The following is a 16234-nucleotide window of genomic DNA, read 5'->3' on the forward strand; positions in this document are numbered from 1 at the left end:
CTTTGAACTGGATTGGCCTCAAGGTGTCCCAGATGGTAAAATCACTGCTTTGGCACAACCTGGCATCAGCCACAAAATGGGGATGACAATAGTACCTACTTCATAGAGTTGCTTTAAAGATTACATAATTAATGCATATGGAGCTTTCAGAAAAGTACCTGGCATATAGTAGATTCTAAATACATGTTATCTGATAATATTATAAATATTATTTAGAGGAATTTCTGTTCATAGGCAAAGGATTGGGAGTCGCAGATGTTTTAACATGAGAAGGGAACAGAAAACTACGAATATAGTTTCAATAGATACTTGTTGGTGACCTCATCCCCGCTGTGCTCTGTTTGCTGAATGTGCCTACTTTTTACCCAAATGTGCCATCTTTCCTCCAACTATTTGAATTCTTAGAGCAGCCCATGTCCATGACTCACACTGAGAAGCCATTTGAGACTTAGAGGTACGGTTAGGCTTTGCTCAGAACTGAGTTTCACAAGTCCTTCTGGTATTTTCCATTCAATCGATTGGCAGTGTCTAAGATGGAATGGTAGAGTACAGCATTCTTCAAATCCAAATTGCCTATATATCATATGACAAATTTTGCCTGATTCATATACTGTTATTTAATTTACCCTTAATTTGATTTTTTAGCATAACAGAGACTACTAGTATTACAATGAAAGTGGTAAATTCCAGTACCCAATAAAATAAAATTCATGATAAGTAAAATGAAAGAAAATTATTCTGTACCATTGAAATTTGTCTTGCACACTACCAGTGGAACAATCTTTAGGTTTAAGGGAAAACTGTCATAGTGATAAGAGACTTAAGAGTCCTCAGTCCTTGTCTGGGCTGGGCATTAATTCACTGTTGACTTTATATACAAATCCCTTTCCCTCTGGCCTCTGTTCCTCCCTGGGAATTGAAAGGATTGGGTCAGATAATTCTCTCCATCTCTAAGTTTGTTTTTTTTTTTTTTTTTAAAGATTTTATTTATTTATTTGAGAGAGAGAATGAGATAGAGAGAGCATGAGAAGGGGGAGGGTCAGAGGGAGAAGCAGACTCCCCGCCGAGCAGGGAGCCCGATGCGGGACTCGATCCTGGGACTCCAGGATCATGACCTGAGCCGAAAGCAGTCGCTTAACCAACTGAGCCACCCAGGCGCCCTGTTTTTTTTTTTTAATGACCAGGAGGATTTTATGAAATTACAAAAAGAATTGGGTAGGGCTTCATTTACCCTGATGAAAATACCTTCCATCCCTCATTTGTTCTAAAAACCCAAGTCTATAACATAACTCTGGCCTTCCATTTTCCAGTGACATCTCACTTCTAGCACAATGACTTAAGTGGGGGAAGCAACTTCCATTTGCTCAGAAAATTCGTCCAAATACACCACAGAGGCTTAGCCTCTAGGCTCATTTTTACTTGGAGAAACCAATCAACGGGATGCTGGTTCAGACCACTGCAGATGTCTTTTTTCCCTACCTGGTGCACGTGTCTTTTATTTAGGTGGCCTCCAAGTTTGATTGTGACACCCTCTTTTGAAAAAATCTTTTTTTTCAGCTTTCAAAAGTAATATATATTGTGAAACATTCAAGCATTACTAGAATATTTAATGTAGGAAATAAAAGTCCCCCATAGTCTCATTCTCAAGAGATAAAACAACTATAAACAGTTTTGGGTCCATTTCTCTAGACTTCTTTTTCCCCATATAAAAACAATAAAACATTAAAAAATAGAAATGGGATCTTACTGTACATACTGTTTTGCTACTTGCTCTCCACATTCCCCCTCCATTTTAATCTTTTATCCTGGATATTTTTTACTTTTCTGCATGGAATGAGGTCACCTGCCTGTGGCACTTATTGGCCATGAGATTTTCGATGAATCACTGCTCCTCTCAGGGTTTCAATTTCCTCATCAGTAAAAAGAAAGGGACTTTCCCCACCTGCCCATCTCCCTGTGATATGTCTTTTTTTGGTAAGACTTTATTTATTTATTTTAGAGAGAGAGAGCATGAGTGGGGCCAGGGGCAGAAGGAGAGGGAGGGAGAGAATCTCAAGCACACTACCCACTGAGTGCGGAGCCCGACACGGGGCACAATCTCATGAGTCTGAGGTCATGACCTGCGCCAAAATCAAGAGTTGGATGCTTAACAGACTGAGCCACCCAGGTGCCCCCCCTATGATACAAGTCTTAAGGGAGATGATGTGTGCATGTGCAAGCGTAAGCAGCCTGGGGTGGACTCCAGTGGATTAGTCTCTGTCCCATCATCTGATTTACTGGGTTTGTAGCAGTGCCCATGACCTGAAAATCTATAGTTTCCCAAGTTGTTTGTTTGTAGACCTCTCTAGAAGTTAAGCTGCATGAGAGCAGGGACTACATCAGTTCTGTTCATCACTGTGTCTGTCTCCAGAACTTAGAACAATTACTGGCTTATGGTAGGAATTCAGTAAGTACTTTGGGGATAATGAGCAAATTGTCCACTCGCAGGTAGGCTTCCAGTTGATAAAAGGCCCATTGGGAAAGAACAGGGCAGAGCAGGACTAGGCTGAGCCTGGGTGCCGATGGGTAGCTGGCCCCTCCAGTGTCCTTGAGCTCACCGTCCTCCAGCTTGCCTGTTCTGCAAGCCTTCTCTCTCTGCCTGCCACATTCTCTCTTGGCACTTTTGCCACCTGGTGAATTAGTCATTCTTTGTGGCCTAGTTTGTGTCGTGGCTTCTTGAACTTTGTGCTGTCTCCCCACCTCCAGGCAGAGTGAAACAGACTCTCCTTGGTGCTCCATAATGCTCTGCACCTATCCCCTTTTAGTAATAGTCATCATGGTTTTCCTGCTTTGCACGATTTCTTTGTGCCACATGTGTGGCTAACACTCTATACACCTTCTCCCATTTAATACTTAGGATGATTTTTTGGGGTGGGGGGAGTAGATACTAATCATTGTCATTTTACAGATGAGGAAAACTGAGGCTTAGGAATCTTAAAAACAATCTTTGTCCAGGACATACAGGTATCAATCAAGTGATATAACCAGGATTCCAGAATATGTCTGACTGATTCACAAGAGTTTTTAACTGCTGGGTCTTCTATGAGCCAACTTAATTTAAGAATTATGCAATGACAGCTGGACAGACCCATAGTCTTTACAGAGTCCGGTCTACTTATAGGCATGGAAGACTGAGACTCAGTTACAAAGGCAGAGCAGGAATTGCAGGGGGAGGAAAATCCTGTTCTCATCTCCAGGATGTTCAATCTTGAGGCAGCATGGGGGTTACACCTTTTATTGAAACTTGTCACCCTTTTTTCTAGGAAGCGTAGCTTTTTATATTCCAAGGCATATTCAACAAAGTCCTCCAAGCCCCTTCTCTCTGGATATGATGCAGTCTTTTCTTGGCTCCTGTCAAGAGTTTTTCTTTTCTTCTAAATGTTTTAGATCACACCAAGAAAATGATCTCTAATGAAGTTCATGTTTTCTGCACAATTAAAAACCATTGTAGGAAGTTTGCCTTGTCCTATGAAAGGGGCCTCTCTGCAGACCTGGGTCGTGGTGGGAAGCAGCTTGATCGGTGATGGCTCAGATATTTTGAAAGGCCCAGAGTTTGCACATGCTCAGCCAGATAGCAAGGATAAAACTGAGCAACTCACCTCACTGGCTACTGAGCCAGGGCTGAGCCGCCATGTCCAGCTCACTCTCACTGTGACTCATGTCTTGGAGCAAAAAAGGGGTCACAGTGAGACACAGCAGTGCTTTGGGGTTGGCTGGTTGGAAGCCTTCTGGTCCTGGGCTTCTGCAGTGCCAATAAGAAGATGATGGGGGGGCAGGCATGTGGGGACCAAGTAATTCAACTCAAAGGCACTGAATACCTAATATACATGAACCACAGGGTCGATGCTATGTATGAGGAAGAAGTAGAACAAGTTGAAAACTCTGGGAAGCACTAGGGGTGCTTCTGTCTTCTTGTTGGGTGTCTCTATCTTCCTGTTGCCCTTCCCCATGTCCCTCAAAAATGCATTAAGTTCCTGGCCTTGGAAGGGCTTACAGTCCAGTAGGGAAGTTAGAAGGGCACCCAAATGCACGTAAGGCCACTGTGAGTGACCTGAGTGCTGAGGGGCATGCCTACATCTCCAAGGGGACTCAGGAAGGAGAGTCTACGGCCAGTTGGGGGATGGTGGCGGTCCAGGGGCTGCCTTGCAGAGGTAGTGAGGCCAGAGCTGGACCTTGAGGCATGGATAGGATCTGAGAGAAGTGAAGAAGAAATTGGCATTCATTAAGGGCTTATGCTCTGTGTGGAAAAAGTGCACGAAAGGTAACTTCATTGATCTATTGGCGAAGCTCTTATCTTCAGTTTTTAAGATGAGTGAACTGCCAAGATCATATAGCAAGGAAGTGACCGAGGCAGGATTCAAAGTCAAATGAGCTTGAATCCGGAGCTGGTTGGTGTGCCTTTCAGGGCAGAAATGAGGGGAGGGTTTTTTCTGGATTTACGGAGAAATAGGGACCAGTGTGAGAACAGTACAGGGATGAGAATAAGGGGCATGCTACAGAGACCAGTGAGAAGTTCAGTTTGGGCTGGAATTTTGTTTGTGTGAAGGAAAGGGCTGGACACGGAGGTGGGGGCTTTATGGTGGCAAGTGGAGTTTGTGACAAGTGGAGTTTTGTCCTGCTAAAACCTGGCACGCTTAGCAAAGGGCAGTGTGAATGCAAACAGGAGTGAGATAACTCTGCATGCACACTGACAACGTATTGCTGAGTGAAAAAAGAAGTTGCAGAACATGGTGTTTACTATAAGCCCATTTCTGAGAAACAGAAACAGCTCCCTAGTGTAGCATGGCAGTTCAAGGCTCTCTGAAGCCAGACTGCTTGGATTTCAATCCGGCACTGCCATTTCCAAGGTGGGTAACCTGAGGAAAATGATTTAACCTTCTTGTTTCCTCATCTGTAACCTCATCTCTACAGTGGGGTGAAAAATGCTTTATAGGATTGTTCTGAAGCTTACGTAGCTCAATACACAGTTTGTAGAAAGATATCAGGCACACAGTAAGCACTCATGTTTTTGTCATTGTTATTAAAATTGTCTGGAAGGCTGAATATCAAACTGTTAAGTGATTTACCCCAGGTGGTGAGATTTCTATGGATTTTAGTTTGAATCCTATTTTCCTATGTGGTTTAAATATTTTATAGCAAACCTGTAATGCTTATAATGTAAACAAACCAGCAAGTTTATTTCAAGAGTAGATATTAGGAGACTTTGTTTTTATTGTATTTTTTCTTCTATTAGCAGCAGGCCTGCTCTGGATACACTTGGAGAAGTCTCTGGTGTCACTCAGAGAGCTATTGAAAACAGGTGTCTGAGACAGCATTGTTCGGGCTTCCCACAGGCCAGGTCTGAAGTGCCGCTCATGATTACAGAGGAGCGCTGGCCCAGTCCTTGCTTCCTGTCCCCATTCTGCTCCTGCCACCCTCGTCAGGCCTGGGCGTGGTTTCTTGGATTAGAGATGTTCTGAGAAGCCCTTTGGCTGCGCTTTGGGAACAGCCAATCTGGAGTCTGTGGCAAGACCTCCAATGCTGGAGCTTGGGCTGCCTCTCCAACCTCCCTCCCTGGAGAATAAGGGAAACTGAGTATTCTCAGTCTTGTGTGTTTGTGGGTTAGGATGTGAGGCTTTGGTCTGAGGAGTAACGACTGGCAATTAAAAATTTTTAAGGGAACCTGGATGGATCAGTCGGTTAAGCATCCGACTCATGATCTCATGATTGAGCCCCTTGCCAGGCTCCGTGCTGAGCGTGGAGCCTGCTTAAGATTCTCTCCCTCCCTCTGCCCCTCCCTGCCCCTGCTCACATACACACTCTCTCTCTCTAAAAAAAACTTAAAAAAAAAAAAAAGGGGGCCACAGATTGTGCTGCTTTTCTTCCTGGCCTCCCAGCCCAGGCAGAAATTGTCTTCCAGAACCCTCGACAGCTCTTTCAATCGAGGGCTTTTGTTCATTAGGCAGGTGGGATGAAGAAGAAAGGTACTGTAGTGACCTGTCTGCCCTTAGAGCCCTGACCACGTCCATCTGTGATGGGGGCAGAAGTCAGTACCATTCCCCTCCTCTGTGAAGGGAGGAGATTGAAAACTCACATCTATTTATAGATGTACGTTAACTTTATGATGATCTAGAACCATTTGAAAGAGATTAGCCCTTGATTATCTAGAGGGAAATTAATCTCCTTTCTGCCTCTGTCTTCATCATCCACTTCAGTCCCCTCTCTCCTCTCCCTGGTGCATTCTTGGAGTAACAATATCAGTGCAATGGTTAAAAGAATGTTTTCTGGAGTCAGCCTGGTTTTGAATCCCGACTTTGCCTCTTACTAGTTGTCTTACCTTGGGCAAATTATATCACCTCTTTTTTTTTTTAATTTTTTTTTTATATATCACCTCTTTATGCCTAAGTTTTATCAGCTGTAAATGGGAATATAATAGTACTTATGTCTAAAGATTTTTGTGGGGTTATGAGATGAGGCACATGATGTTGTTAACACAGGACCTGGCATTCAATAAATGCGCAATAAATAGTAACAACTATTATTAGTGCATTTTTGCGGCCCAGGTTGAGAGGGAGCATCATGAGGGAGGAAGAAGGGAAGATTCAGGAAGAAAGGAACGTTAGCCTGCAGCATCTATTAGCATAAAAGATGCACCTACTCTGTGCCCCAGCAATTCCATTTCTTGTTCTTGTTATCTGCCTGGGAAAACATCACATGTGTTCACAAAGATGTAGGTACACTGTGATTATTGCAGCACTGATGGCAGTGGAAAATTGAGAAGAAAGTATAAATGCCCATCAGTCGCAGGATGGCTGGAAAACAAGGGGATATACGTAACATCAAATGCTCTGCAGTGGTTGAAAGAATGAGGTGGAACTGTATGCCTCAACAGGTGAAGCTTCCCAAGACATGGTAAGACGTGCACAAAACAAATTGCAGAATGATAGAGGCAATATGATTCCTGAAGATAATAGTATATGGGGCGCCTGGGTGGCTCAGTTGGTTAAGCGACTGCCTTCGGCTCAGGTCAGGATCCTGGAGTCCCAGGATGGAGTCCCACATCTGGCTCCCTGCTCAGCAGGGAGTCAGCTTCTCCCTCTGACCCTCCCCCTTCTCATGCTCTCTCTATCTCATTCTCTCTCTCAAATAAATAAAATCTTTAAAAAAAAAAGATAATAGTATATGTATCCTTCAATAGTTACGCATTGTGTGTATGCATTCTTACACACACACACACACACACATACGTAGATGAATAAAAATTATCAAGTACAATACCCCTTAAAGGAACAAAAGCTGGGATGGACCTGGAGATTCTATCAAAGGGGATTTTTAGGCTGAAGTCTAGTATTAGATTTTCTTAAAAAGGAATATATGCATATATTGTACAATTACAAATGATCAAGAACAGAGAAAGAAATACTATCTGGCTAAGAATCAGAAGAATATGGCTGTCAAACTGAAGGCCTGATGGAGAATTCCCAGCTCTTCTCTTGTAGGCTTCTTTCCATCCTCCCACTGCGGCCCACTGGGGGAGGGGGGCTCTTAGCCTGCGGACTGCACCAGCTCACCAGACCTGCAGCTTTCGGAATGTATATGTGTGTGTGTGTGTGTGTGTGTGTCTATATATATACATTCTTAGGCAAGTCACTTCCCCAAACCTCAGTTTTCTCACTCTAAAATGGGGATAGTAACCACTGTCTTGTATCTATTTTTTAAGGTGACTGGGAAGCTCCTATGGGATCGTGAGTGTGAAACACTCGGTAAGCTGCTGAGTGCTCGTGTAGGAGAGTGCTGCAAGTCCGCCTGGCCGCCAGGGTTGCTGCGGCCGTGCCGCATTCCTCCCGAGCTGGGCAGTGTTGCAGAACTGAGCACACGGCCATCAACCTGCAGCTCTCCAAGGCCGAAGACCATAGCGGTTACTTTATTTGATGTCTAAGATAATAATATGCTTTGCAGAGAGGATAATAGGTCTAAGGGGGTAGAGAAGAAGGAAGGACGTGGTCCCAAGGTCAGACAGATGGTAGCAGGGGGCAAGACTGAACATCTGGGAGTCCTAAACGGTACACTAGTTATGTGGGGCTGATAGTGTGATGTGCACAGGGAGACTGATCAGTGAGATCATCCTTGGAGCGAGAAACCACAGATTTCCTCCTTCTGATCACCTTGATCTACCTCCTCCATCAGTCCCGACAGACTCTGACTGCGGTGTCCTCGGGCCCCCCAGGGCTGGGATTCACAGCCCATTCCTCAGGTGCCCCTTCTCCTTTCCAGCATCGCATGGTCGAGTACCCAGGTACAGTAGGACTCCAGGGCCCAGACCACCAGTTTGGGAATGGGGATAGCTCTCTGAGGTGTGTGTCTGTGTTTATGAGCCAAAGGAGGAAAGTGCAGAGGCAGAGCCCTTAGAGATGACATGCAGGGGAATCAGTTTAGGGGCTGAATAGAATTGTGCAGGACTTGGGGAGCTCCACCATTCACTCTATAACCTTAGGGAAGTCATTTGTCCTCTCCTCATCTGCAAAATCAAAGGGTTGATCTATGTCAGGGGTCCCCAGCCAGAATCATTTAGAGCCCTACTCCTCAAACCTTGGGTGCATGGAAGCATCAGCATCACCTGGGGGCTGTTAGAAATGCAGCCTCTCTGGCCCCACCCCTGACCTCCTGAGTCTGAATCAGCATCTCAGTGAGATTCTCAAGTGATTCACACACACACTGAAGTTTGAAAAGCACTGATTTAGAGACACTTGCTAACATTACAAGTTTCTGGGTCCCCCTCCTGAGAGACTGTGATTCAGTAGTCTAGTATGGAGGGGGGAAACTATATGTTTGGCCAGCCCCTTACAGCTAGATTTGAGAGCTGCTGAATTATAAACCTGCCTTAAGTCTCCACGATTCTGTCGGCACTTAAAATACTCTGAAGGAACATGTGACTCTCTGGGGGTGAATGGGTGGGAAATTGAGGAGGACCTTGCCGGGAAGGGAGCAGAGGCTTATACTCTAGGTGCCTCTGGGTTGCCCCGTATGCGAGGCAAGAGCAAACGCTGCCCATTTCACGGCTGGGATTAATGACTGTCAGCAGCTCCCTGTTAAGACGGTAAACTCATTTAGCAACGGACACCAAGAAACAGCCGGATCCAAAGGCAGAGAGTGGTAATCTAATTGCACTGAATTAGCCTCAGGAGACTCGGACAATATCAACTTCAGAAAGCCACAAAGGGATCCTTTATAAGGAGTTTCAAAAGCTTTGGGGCCTCAGCACCCCTCATCAGGGCTCACATTACAAAGCAGAGGCACTGCGGATAAGCCCCTCTCCTCAGCATCTCCCGGCATTGTTCCCTTCCAGTGTGCTTTCTGCATGAATTTGCTGGCTGGCCCTGTGGTGTTTTCAGTTGTGTGTTAGGCTTAACGGGGCTGGTTCAGGAGGGACAGTTGGGGTTCAGGGCTGAGAGGCCTTCAGCCATACTGGCCACCGGTCCTGTGAACGCTCTCCGTGCCCATGGACTTGTCTGGAGACCAGTGCACTTTCTAGTGGTCTTTCTGGCTCTGACATTTTCTTATTCTGAGGTCTTTCTCATTTCTTAAAACCAGCCTCTTACATAACCAGGTGGTTTCCTTTTAATAATCCTTTGTTGCATCGTGTGTGTGCGTGCGCATGCTCGTGTTCATTGCCCAATTTATTCATCACCAATCCATTTTAAAGAATGAAAAGGGATGAGTGAAAGTGTGTTTATGGCATGGCCCAGAGAGCTTACAAAGATCGGAATGGTAATTTGGGGGTCAGGAAAGGAGGGAATAGAAGTATTGTGAAGATTTGTCTCTGACCTGCATTCATTTACTTTAATGCAGTAAATTATAAATCTCATTCCACAAAAGCAGCTTGAATTTCTTCTACATCCTTCCTGGGAGGTGGATTTCTCTGATTTCATACCTCCAGTGACAGGGACCCTTACTACCACCGAGGCAGCCCATTGCACCACTTGACAGATCTGCCAGAAACTTCCAAATTACATTGAACTAGAATTTGTGTGTGTACATTAAAATAATTATCCATCAATTTGCTCCAATTCTTCTCTTGGAGCTGTATAGAATAAATCAAATTTAATGTTTCCCAAATGGGGTCCCTGGATATCTAGGGGGTTCATGAAATAGTAATGAGGATTCAGAATCCATTTTAAACATTTCAGAGACTCTAACAAATTGCATATTTACTTCTGACAAAGCTCTATGGACTCACTAAAAAGCATCACGTGTCTTTACTTTTGTTTTCTCTTAGGTCAACTCAGTGTGGCGATATCGCTTATCCTATAATGTTCAGTATTTCTGGCAGTTATGTATGCCTTTGATTAATAAAGATGGGGAAAATAAGTTAATGATGAATAGGATTTGGCAAACAGATTTTTACAAACATAGCTTTTATGGGGGGAGGAAAAAACCCAAACGGAAACCCTGGTGAAAGTATAGAAACTTTTGGTCTCTTTCTCATGCCACTCCTCAGCTCTGTGGGGATAGTAATCAAGCACCATGTTTTCTCATCATCCAAAGCGCTTCCTGGGGAAACGGACATATTTATGTGACTTGTCAATAATCTAGGTATCACTATCTAGGGTGGGACAACCCTCCACAGTGAAGTTGCTTAATAAGGTCCTCAATTCTTTCAGACTTTTGAGCCCAAATATAATGCAACATTGCTATTTCTTATAACAATTGAAATACGCAGCAATATTTGTAACCAAAACTATTCTATCATGGAGGAGATTGGAAGAAGATAATCCTTAACTGGCACAGTTGAAAATGATTTTAGAGAGAGTGATTTGTTGATTCCCTTCATTTTACAGCTGGGGAAACTGAGGGCCAGAAAGGTCACGGAACCCTCTCAAGGTCATGGCACTAGCTAAATTCTGGATCCCAGGTCTCCTGCCCTTTGGGCCAAGGCCGCTTTGCCTAAAGCAGCAGAAAACCTGCAGAATAGCGTCAAGATGGCCAGGCGGGAGACAGTGCCATCCATCTGAAACATCATTCTGGCTTCTGCCAGCTGATGAAGGAAATAAAGTTAATGACGCCCACATAAATGTGATGCTGTCGCAAGACGTGTGCAAGGGCTGTCTGAAGAGGAGCTCTGTGGGCCCCCTGATGAAGGAAAAACGTTTTCATGTAGCTTTAAAGGGAGCAGTGTCTCCCCTTTCTGCAAGGACAGGGACTCTGGCATCTGTTACCTCTGCCCCCTCCGCAGAGTGCCTGGTTGTGGACCGGACGCTTCCATACATGATAAGTACATGCCTGGTGAAGAAAGGAAGGCAGCGTCGGCACTGAAGCAAATTCATTTTGAGCCTTTGTGGGTATGGGCCTGTCTTTTATAAAGACCTTATCCCAGGTGGGAGGGAACTTAGAGGTGTTGGAATCAGTCATTTGAGTTGATTGGTGAGCAAATTGAGTCCCCATGATGCAGAGACTTGTCAAAGCCATGCTGCAGGACGGGGGCAGAGCTGACTTTAGAATGGGGGTTTTTCAAATCACAGCCCAACTGCTCCCTCCACTGTGCCACATGTTTGCAACCTCTTTCATAACAAGTTGGTCTCAAGAATAAATTTCCTAAATATCCCCTGAGAGGTCATCACCAGTTTTGTGAATATGCAGAAGTTATGTGCCGATTCATAACTATTTACCAGCCTAGGGTCCTCGTCTAAGCTGTCCTTCGGGAATAAAAGACGTGATGCTTTCTTTTCTCTTACTCAAGGTTCCTAAGCTCCCCGAAGAGGGTAGATTGACATTTTGATTGGCCCTGGTGCAAACTTGCCCAAGAAACTTCTTTCCTTAGGAAAAGAATCCTTGGTCCATTTCAGAAGCTCTTAGATACTTTCTGTGTGCCCAAAATGCAGCGGGTAAGATTTGAGGGAAAATACAGCTGTGCTACCAGGAGGAAAAGATTGAGGTGGGCATCTGCCCCTCTTGGCCAGCTTGGAGACTCAGAAGCCAGAGGGGCCACCTCAAAGGAAAGTTCATTCACCTGGTTTTCCAGGATGATATGAAACAATCTATTTGCCATGTTTCTTTTGACCCAAGTGTGCATAGAAACATCTTTCCTTCAAGGTTTTAGTGACCTTTCTTTGTAAATGAGTGCCATATTTAGCACAAAACCCTGTGCAAGGAAGCATCTACTGGGATGGCAGGTAGAAGTGGCACATAGAGAGAAGCTGATCATCTTCTGGGAAAGCCAGCCATGGATTAGGCTTGGTTTATCTCCTCTACCTTTATTCCCTTTGCATGCATGGGCTAGGTCCCTTTTTGCTTCATTGGGGTGCTTTGTGTGTTTCTTAAGGAGCATTTTCTCAAGGAAACTAGACTTTTTTCTTCATTAAAAAAATTAGTACATCAGAATAGCAGATTAAATATTTGGTCATTCTATACTGGTGGTTCTCAACTGCAGATAATTTTTGCACTCCAACCCCCACCGCAGGATTTTTGGCAAGGTCTGGAGACCTTTTTGATTGTCATGACTGGAGGTGGGGGCTGGGGCCACGGCACTGCTAAACATCTTATAATGCACAGGACAGCCCTCCTAATGAAGATTATCCGGTTCAAAATGTCAATAGTGCCAAGACTGAGAAGCATGTTTTATGCTCTGAGTCTATTTGAATTACTCAGAAGATAAAAAAATTTGGGGGTCTTCCTGAGGCCCTTCTAGCCATAAGGCACTGTAAAGGCTCTGGGAATCAAAGCAAGTTCCCTTTGGCTTGAAAAGGAGGTTTGAAAGGAATGTGCTTCTACCATAAAAAAACCATATCTTTGCCTATTATTTTTGACCAGCCTGGATATAAAGCCCCATCTCCAACTGAAAATAAAGAGACAAAATTTAGGTTATTGAATCCTAGAATGTCACTCATGGAATTTTAGAACCATAGGCTTTTAAAATACCAGAGCAGGAACTTCAGCCAAATCACCTCATTTTACTTATGGGGTCACAGTTGATGAGCACTGCAATGCTGTGTGCCTCCCAGTGCCCTATGTCTCTCTCCCCTCAGCTCTGTCTAAGGCCTCGATTTGTTGTTGTTGTCTCTGTGTTGGCACCATCGGAGATTTCTGGTTCACTTTGATTGTTGTTTTGTGTTACCGTCATTATTGCCAGTTTGCTGGTTATGTACTGATGCAGCGATACTTCTGTTATTGATGGCCTTTCCTTTTCTGGCCCCCAGATTTCCCCAACAAGGTGATCAGCTGGAATCATTTAATCTAAGGAGTACCTGGGTGCCTGAGATGATTGGACTGGCTTATTCCAACATGGGTGCCTGTCCCTTGGGGGAGAAAAGGTTATTCACAAGGAACCTGCTAGGGAGCTGCCCGTCTCCATTTACCCCCACATACAATTCTATTGAGTCCCCAGATTTTAATGCTTCTGCATTTTCACCTAAAATTTCAAAAATGAGAGAGTTAGAAATGAAAGTGCCAATTACACAAAGACAATACTTTCCCTCCTTTTGACCTTTTTTTCTCCATCTCTCTGAAAAATTCCTGAGGGTATTTCCCTAGTTCAGTTCCTAGTTTTATTATTTTATGTTTCAGAACATTTCTGAAACAACATTTACTCCTCAGATGATGTAGCCATTCCTGTATTTTGAAAGTGCAATAGTACCAATCCCTTCCCAGCTCTCCAAAGTCATGACTCTTCTTCCCTATAAACACAGAATCCCATATACATTGTAGCTCAGATATGCCTTGACACACGTAGGGGAAGGAGATGTAGAGTGAGCCTTTCTGACGGGCCACCACCAGTTTACTTAAAGAATTAACACGGTGGATTCATAGTGTTATCAAAATGATTACAATGCAAACCTTTTAGACTGTGTCTCCCTTTTGTGAAAGACAAGGTCGGGGAGAAGAAAATCAAGCATACTGTTCATCAAGAAAAAAGGAATCGGGTGTGTGTATGGGAGGTGATGTGCTTGGTCCTATTAATTTGCTCTTTAATCTTTCTGGTTCAGTTCTGTCTCGGTAAGCCAGAGAATCAATTTGCATACAAATGTTACCAAGTACCCCACCTCCAAGCATTTTACAGTTCTGTATGTATGTAGGGGAGAATGGATTTGATATTGTTAAGAGGATACTTCCTGCCCTTTCCCCCATAAAGTAGCTACATTTCACTACAATTCACAAGGCCCTGGATTGTTGCACTTTTTTCATTCTATCTGACTCCCTGACTATTTGCATTCTGAGCTGTGGGCAGGACTATGGCCTATCAAAGAATTATTTGAGCTGGACATTAGAAGCTTTAGCATTGGGTATCGCAGGGAAGGAGGGGGTCTTTTCTTCATCTCAAGAGAAAGACATGAAGAGTGGTTGACATATAGACCCTTACAGTCTGGGGTCTGGGGGAGGTGTCATTCATTTAATAAACCAATCGACAGGTTAGTCAAACCAACAATTCATATGCAGAATTCTCTACAATGTTAAAAGGAAAACCAAGAATTAGTTGCTGGTTTATGATGGAGAGAATATTTGGTGGTTACTTATTTTTAAAAATAACCTAGAATGGGTTTTTCAAATGACTGTTAATACCATGCCATGGTAAAACATGAGAGGCAGGTATCTAAAATGAGAAAGATTAATGATCCCTGCGGGTCATGGAAGAAGAAAAAAATTTTTCAATTCATATAAATGGAATTTATCATAACCATCTCTGACGATGGCTGATTCACCCACTTACAAAGGACTATCTATTCCAATGCTTCCCGAAGAGGTGATTTTTCACTTTTCACTTGTACTAACATAGAATGCTAAGCCTGTAGGCAGAAAATTTTAACCTGGGAGATAACGGGTGAGGGAACTCAGCTACAGACTGAGGGACAGACATAAATTAAACAAAACAAACAAGAATTGTCCATCAGTTCAGGATCTGCAGCTAACAAAGTAGAGTTTGAAAAGGTGAGTGGGTGAGAGGAGGAAGTCAAAGTTTCAAAAGGGAATGTTTCCCAGGATCTGTTCCTAAGTAGATTCACTCTGCACCCAAGTTCAGGGCTTTACAACCTGAGGTCATAACACTATTGTTTCCAAGCACTAAGCCTCAGCAACCCCCCCCACTCTCCACCCGCCCCCCCGCAGAAAAAGAAAACAACAACAAAAAAAGGAGAGAAAAATAAAATGTTCTGTGTCCAGCAAGTTCGAGTGCAACCTTCCCCGTCACCGCTAGTTGTCACTTGGCTCCCAGACGGGAGAGCTGAGGTTTTCGGCACTGCGGTTAGAGAGAATGCAGTCCTAATTAAACTGAGTAACTCCTAAAGCTTCCCCTTAAAGTCCTCAGCCCAGTGAGAGCCAATATGCAGAGGGGCTGGGGGCCAGTGATAGGGCAGGGGTATAGCAGATGGAAGGACAAACAAATCACAAAAAACAGGCAAACAGCTGCCAGAGCAGCGACTGTCTCAGACCTCCACGCACAAGCCAGACACCCTGCGGGCGGGGTGGGGTGGGGGAGCGGGGGATGGAAAGACCCGATTGCAGCGGTATACAACAGCCCCCTCCCCCCAAATGGGGGGGATCACTGACAGAATCAGCCTCAGTGCTCCTTTCCCCCATTTCCATTACAGCGATGTGGTCAGTAGAAAATTGCATACCTGAAGAATACAATGGTCTCCCAAAGGTAGAGTCGAAGAGTATTGAAGCTGTACATTTTTCAGGTCCTTGTGCTTTGTAGTCCACGAGTTATGGGGGCAAAAATGTTTCAAATCGGCACTTACAAAACCAGCGAGCGCTATTGAAAAAATAATCCAGATGCTAAGGGGAGGTGGAGAACCGGGGCGCGGAGGAAGAGCCCCAGGGGAAATTGGAACGAGGGGTCTGTAGGTACCACGGACAGAGGCAGCCGCGAAGCGTTTCAGCACCACGGAGAGCGTCCAGCCCTGCTTTTCAGGAGCGCGAAGAGTATTGCTGTTTGTTAAACTCCAGCTTGTCTGTTGGCTCCCTGCGGCGCTGGGGAGGCACGTTTGGGGGTGGGTATATTTTCTTTTTTACCCCTGTTTTTCTGTTTAAACGGCCAGCTCCATGCAAGGAAAAAAAAATCTTTTGTGGCGATCAGAGCGCTGGCCTCGGACCTTAGGTTGGGCGAGCATTTGGGTAGAGAGAGCTGGGCTTTATGCCCCTGGGCTGGCCTGAGGGGGTTAGGGGCGAGGGGAAGCGATTGACGGTGCTGCCTTCAGTGAAATCCCGGAGAATGTGCCAGGCTGGC

The 16234-nt window shown here is 44.6% G+C and overlaps 1 protein-coding gene across 1 annotated transcript in view; it reads right to left on the reverse strand.

Annotated features, from left to right (window-relative positions):
* GLRA1 (glycine receptor alpha 1) overlaps nucleotides 1–15679 on the reverse strand; it is an 82462-nt gene extending 66783 nt beyond the window's left edge. Inside the window, exon 1 of the mRNA XM_034999619.1 lies at nucleotides 15624–15679. Within this exon, the coding sequence (XP_034855510.1) occupies nucleotides 15624–15679 (56 nt within the window). The remainder of the gene's footprint in view (nucleotides 1–15623) is intronic.
* Nucleotides 15680–16234: the final 555 nt, after the last annotated feature.

Source organism: Mirounga leonina, unplaced genomic scaffold, assembly GCF_011800145.1.
Source record: "Mirounga leonina isolate KUSES-001 unplaced genomic scaffold, KU_Mleo_1.0 Mir_99, whole genome shotgun sequence".
In the NCBI taxonomy this organism is placed as follows: domain Eukaryota; kingdom Metazoa; phylum Chordata; class Mammalia; order Carnivora; family Phocidae; genus Mirounga; species Mirounga leonina.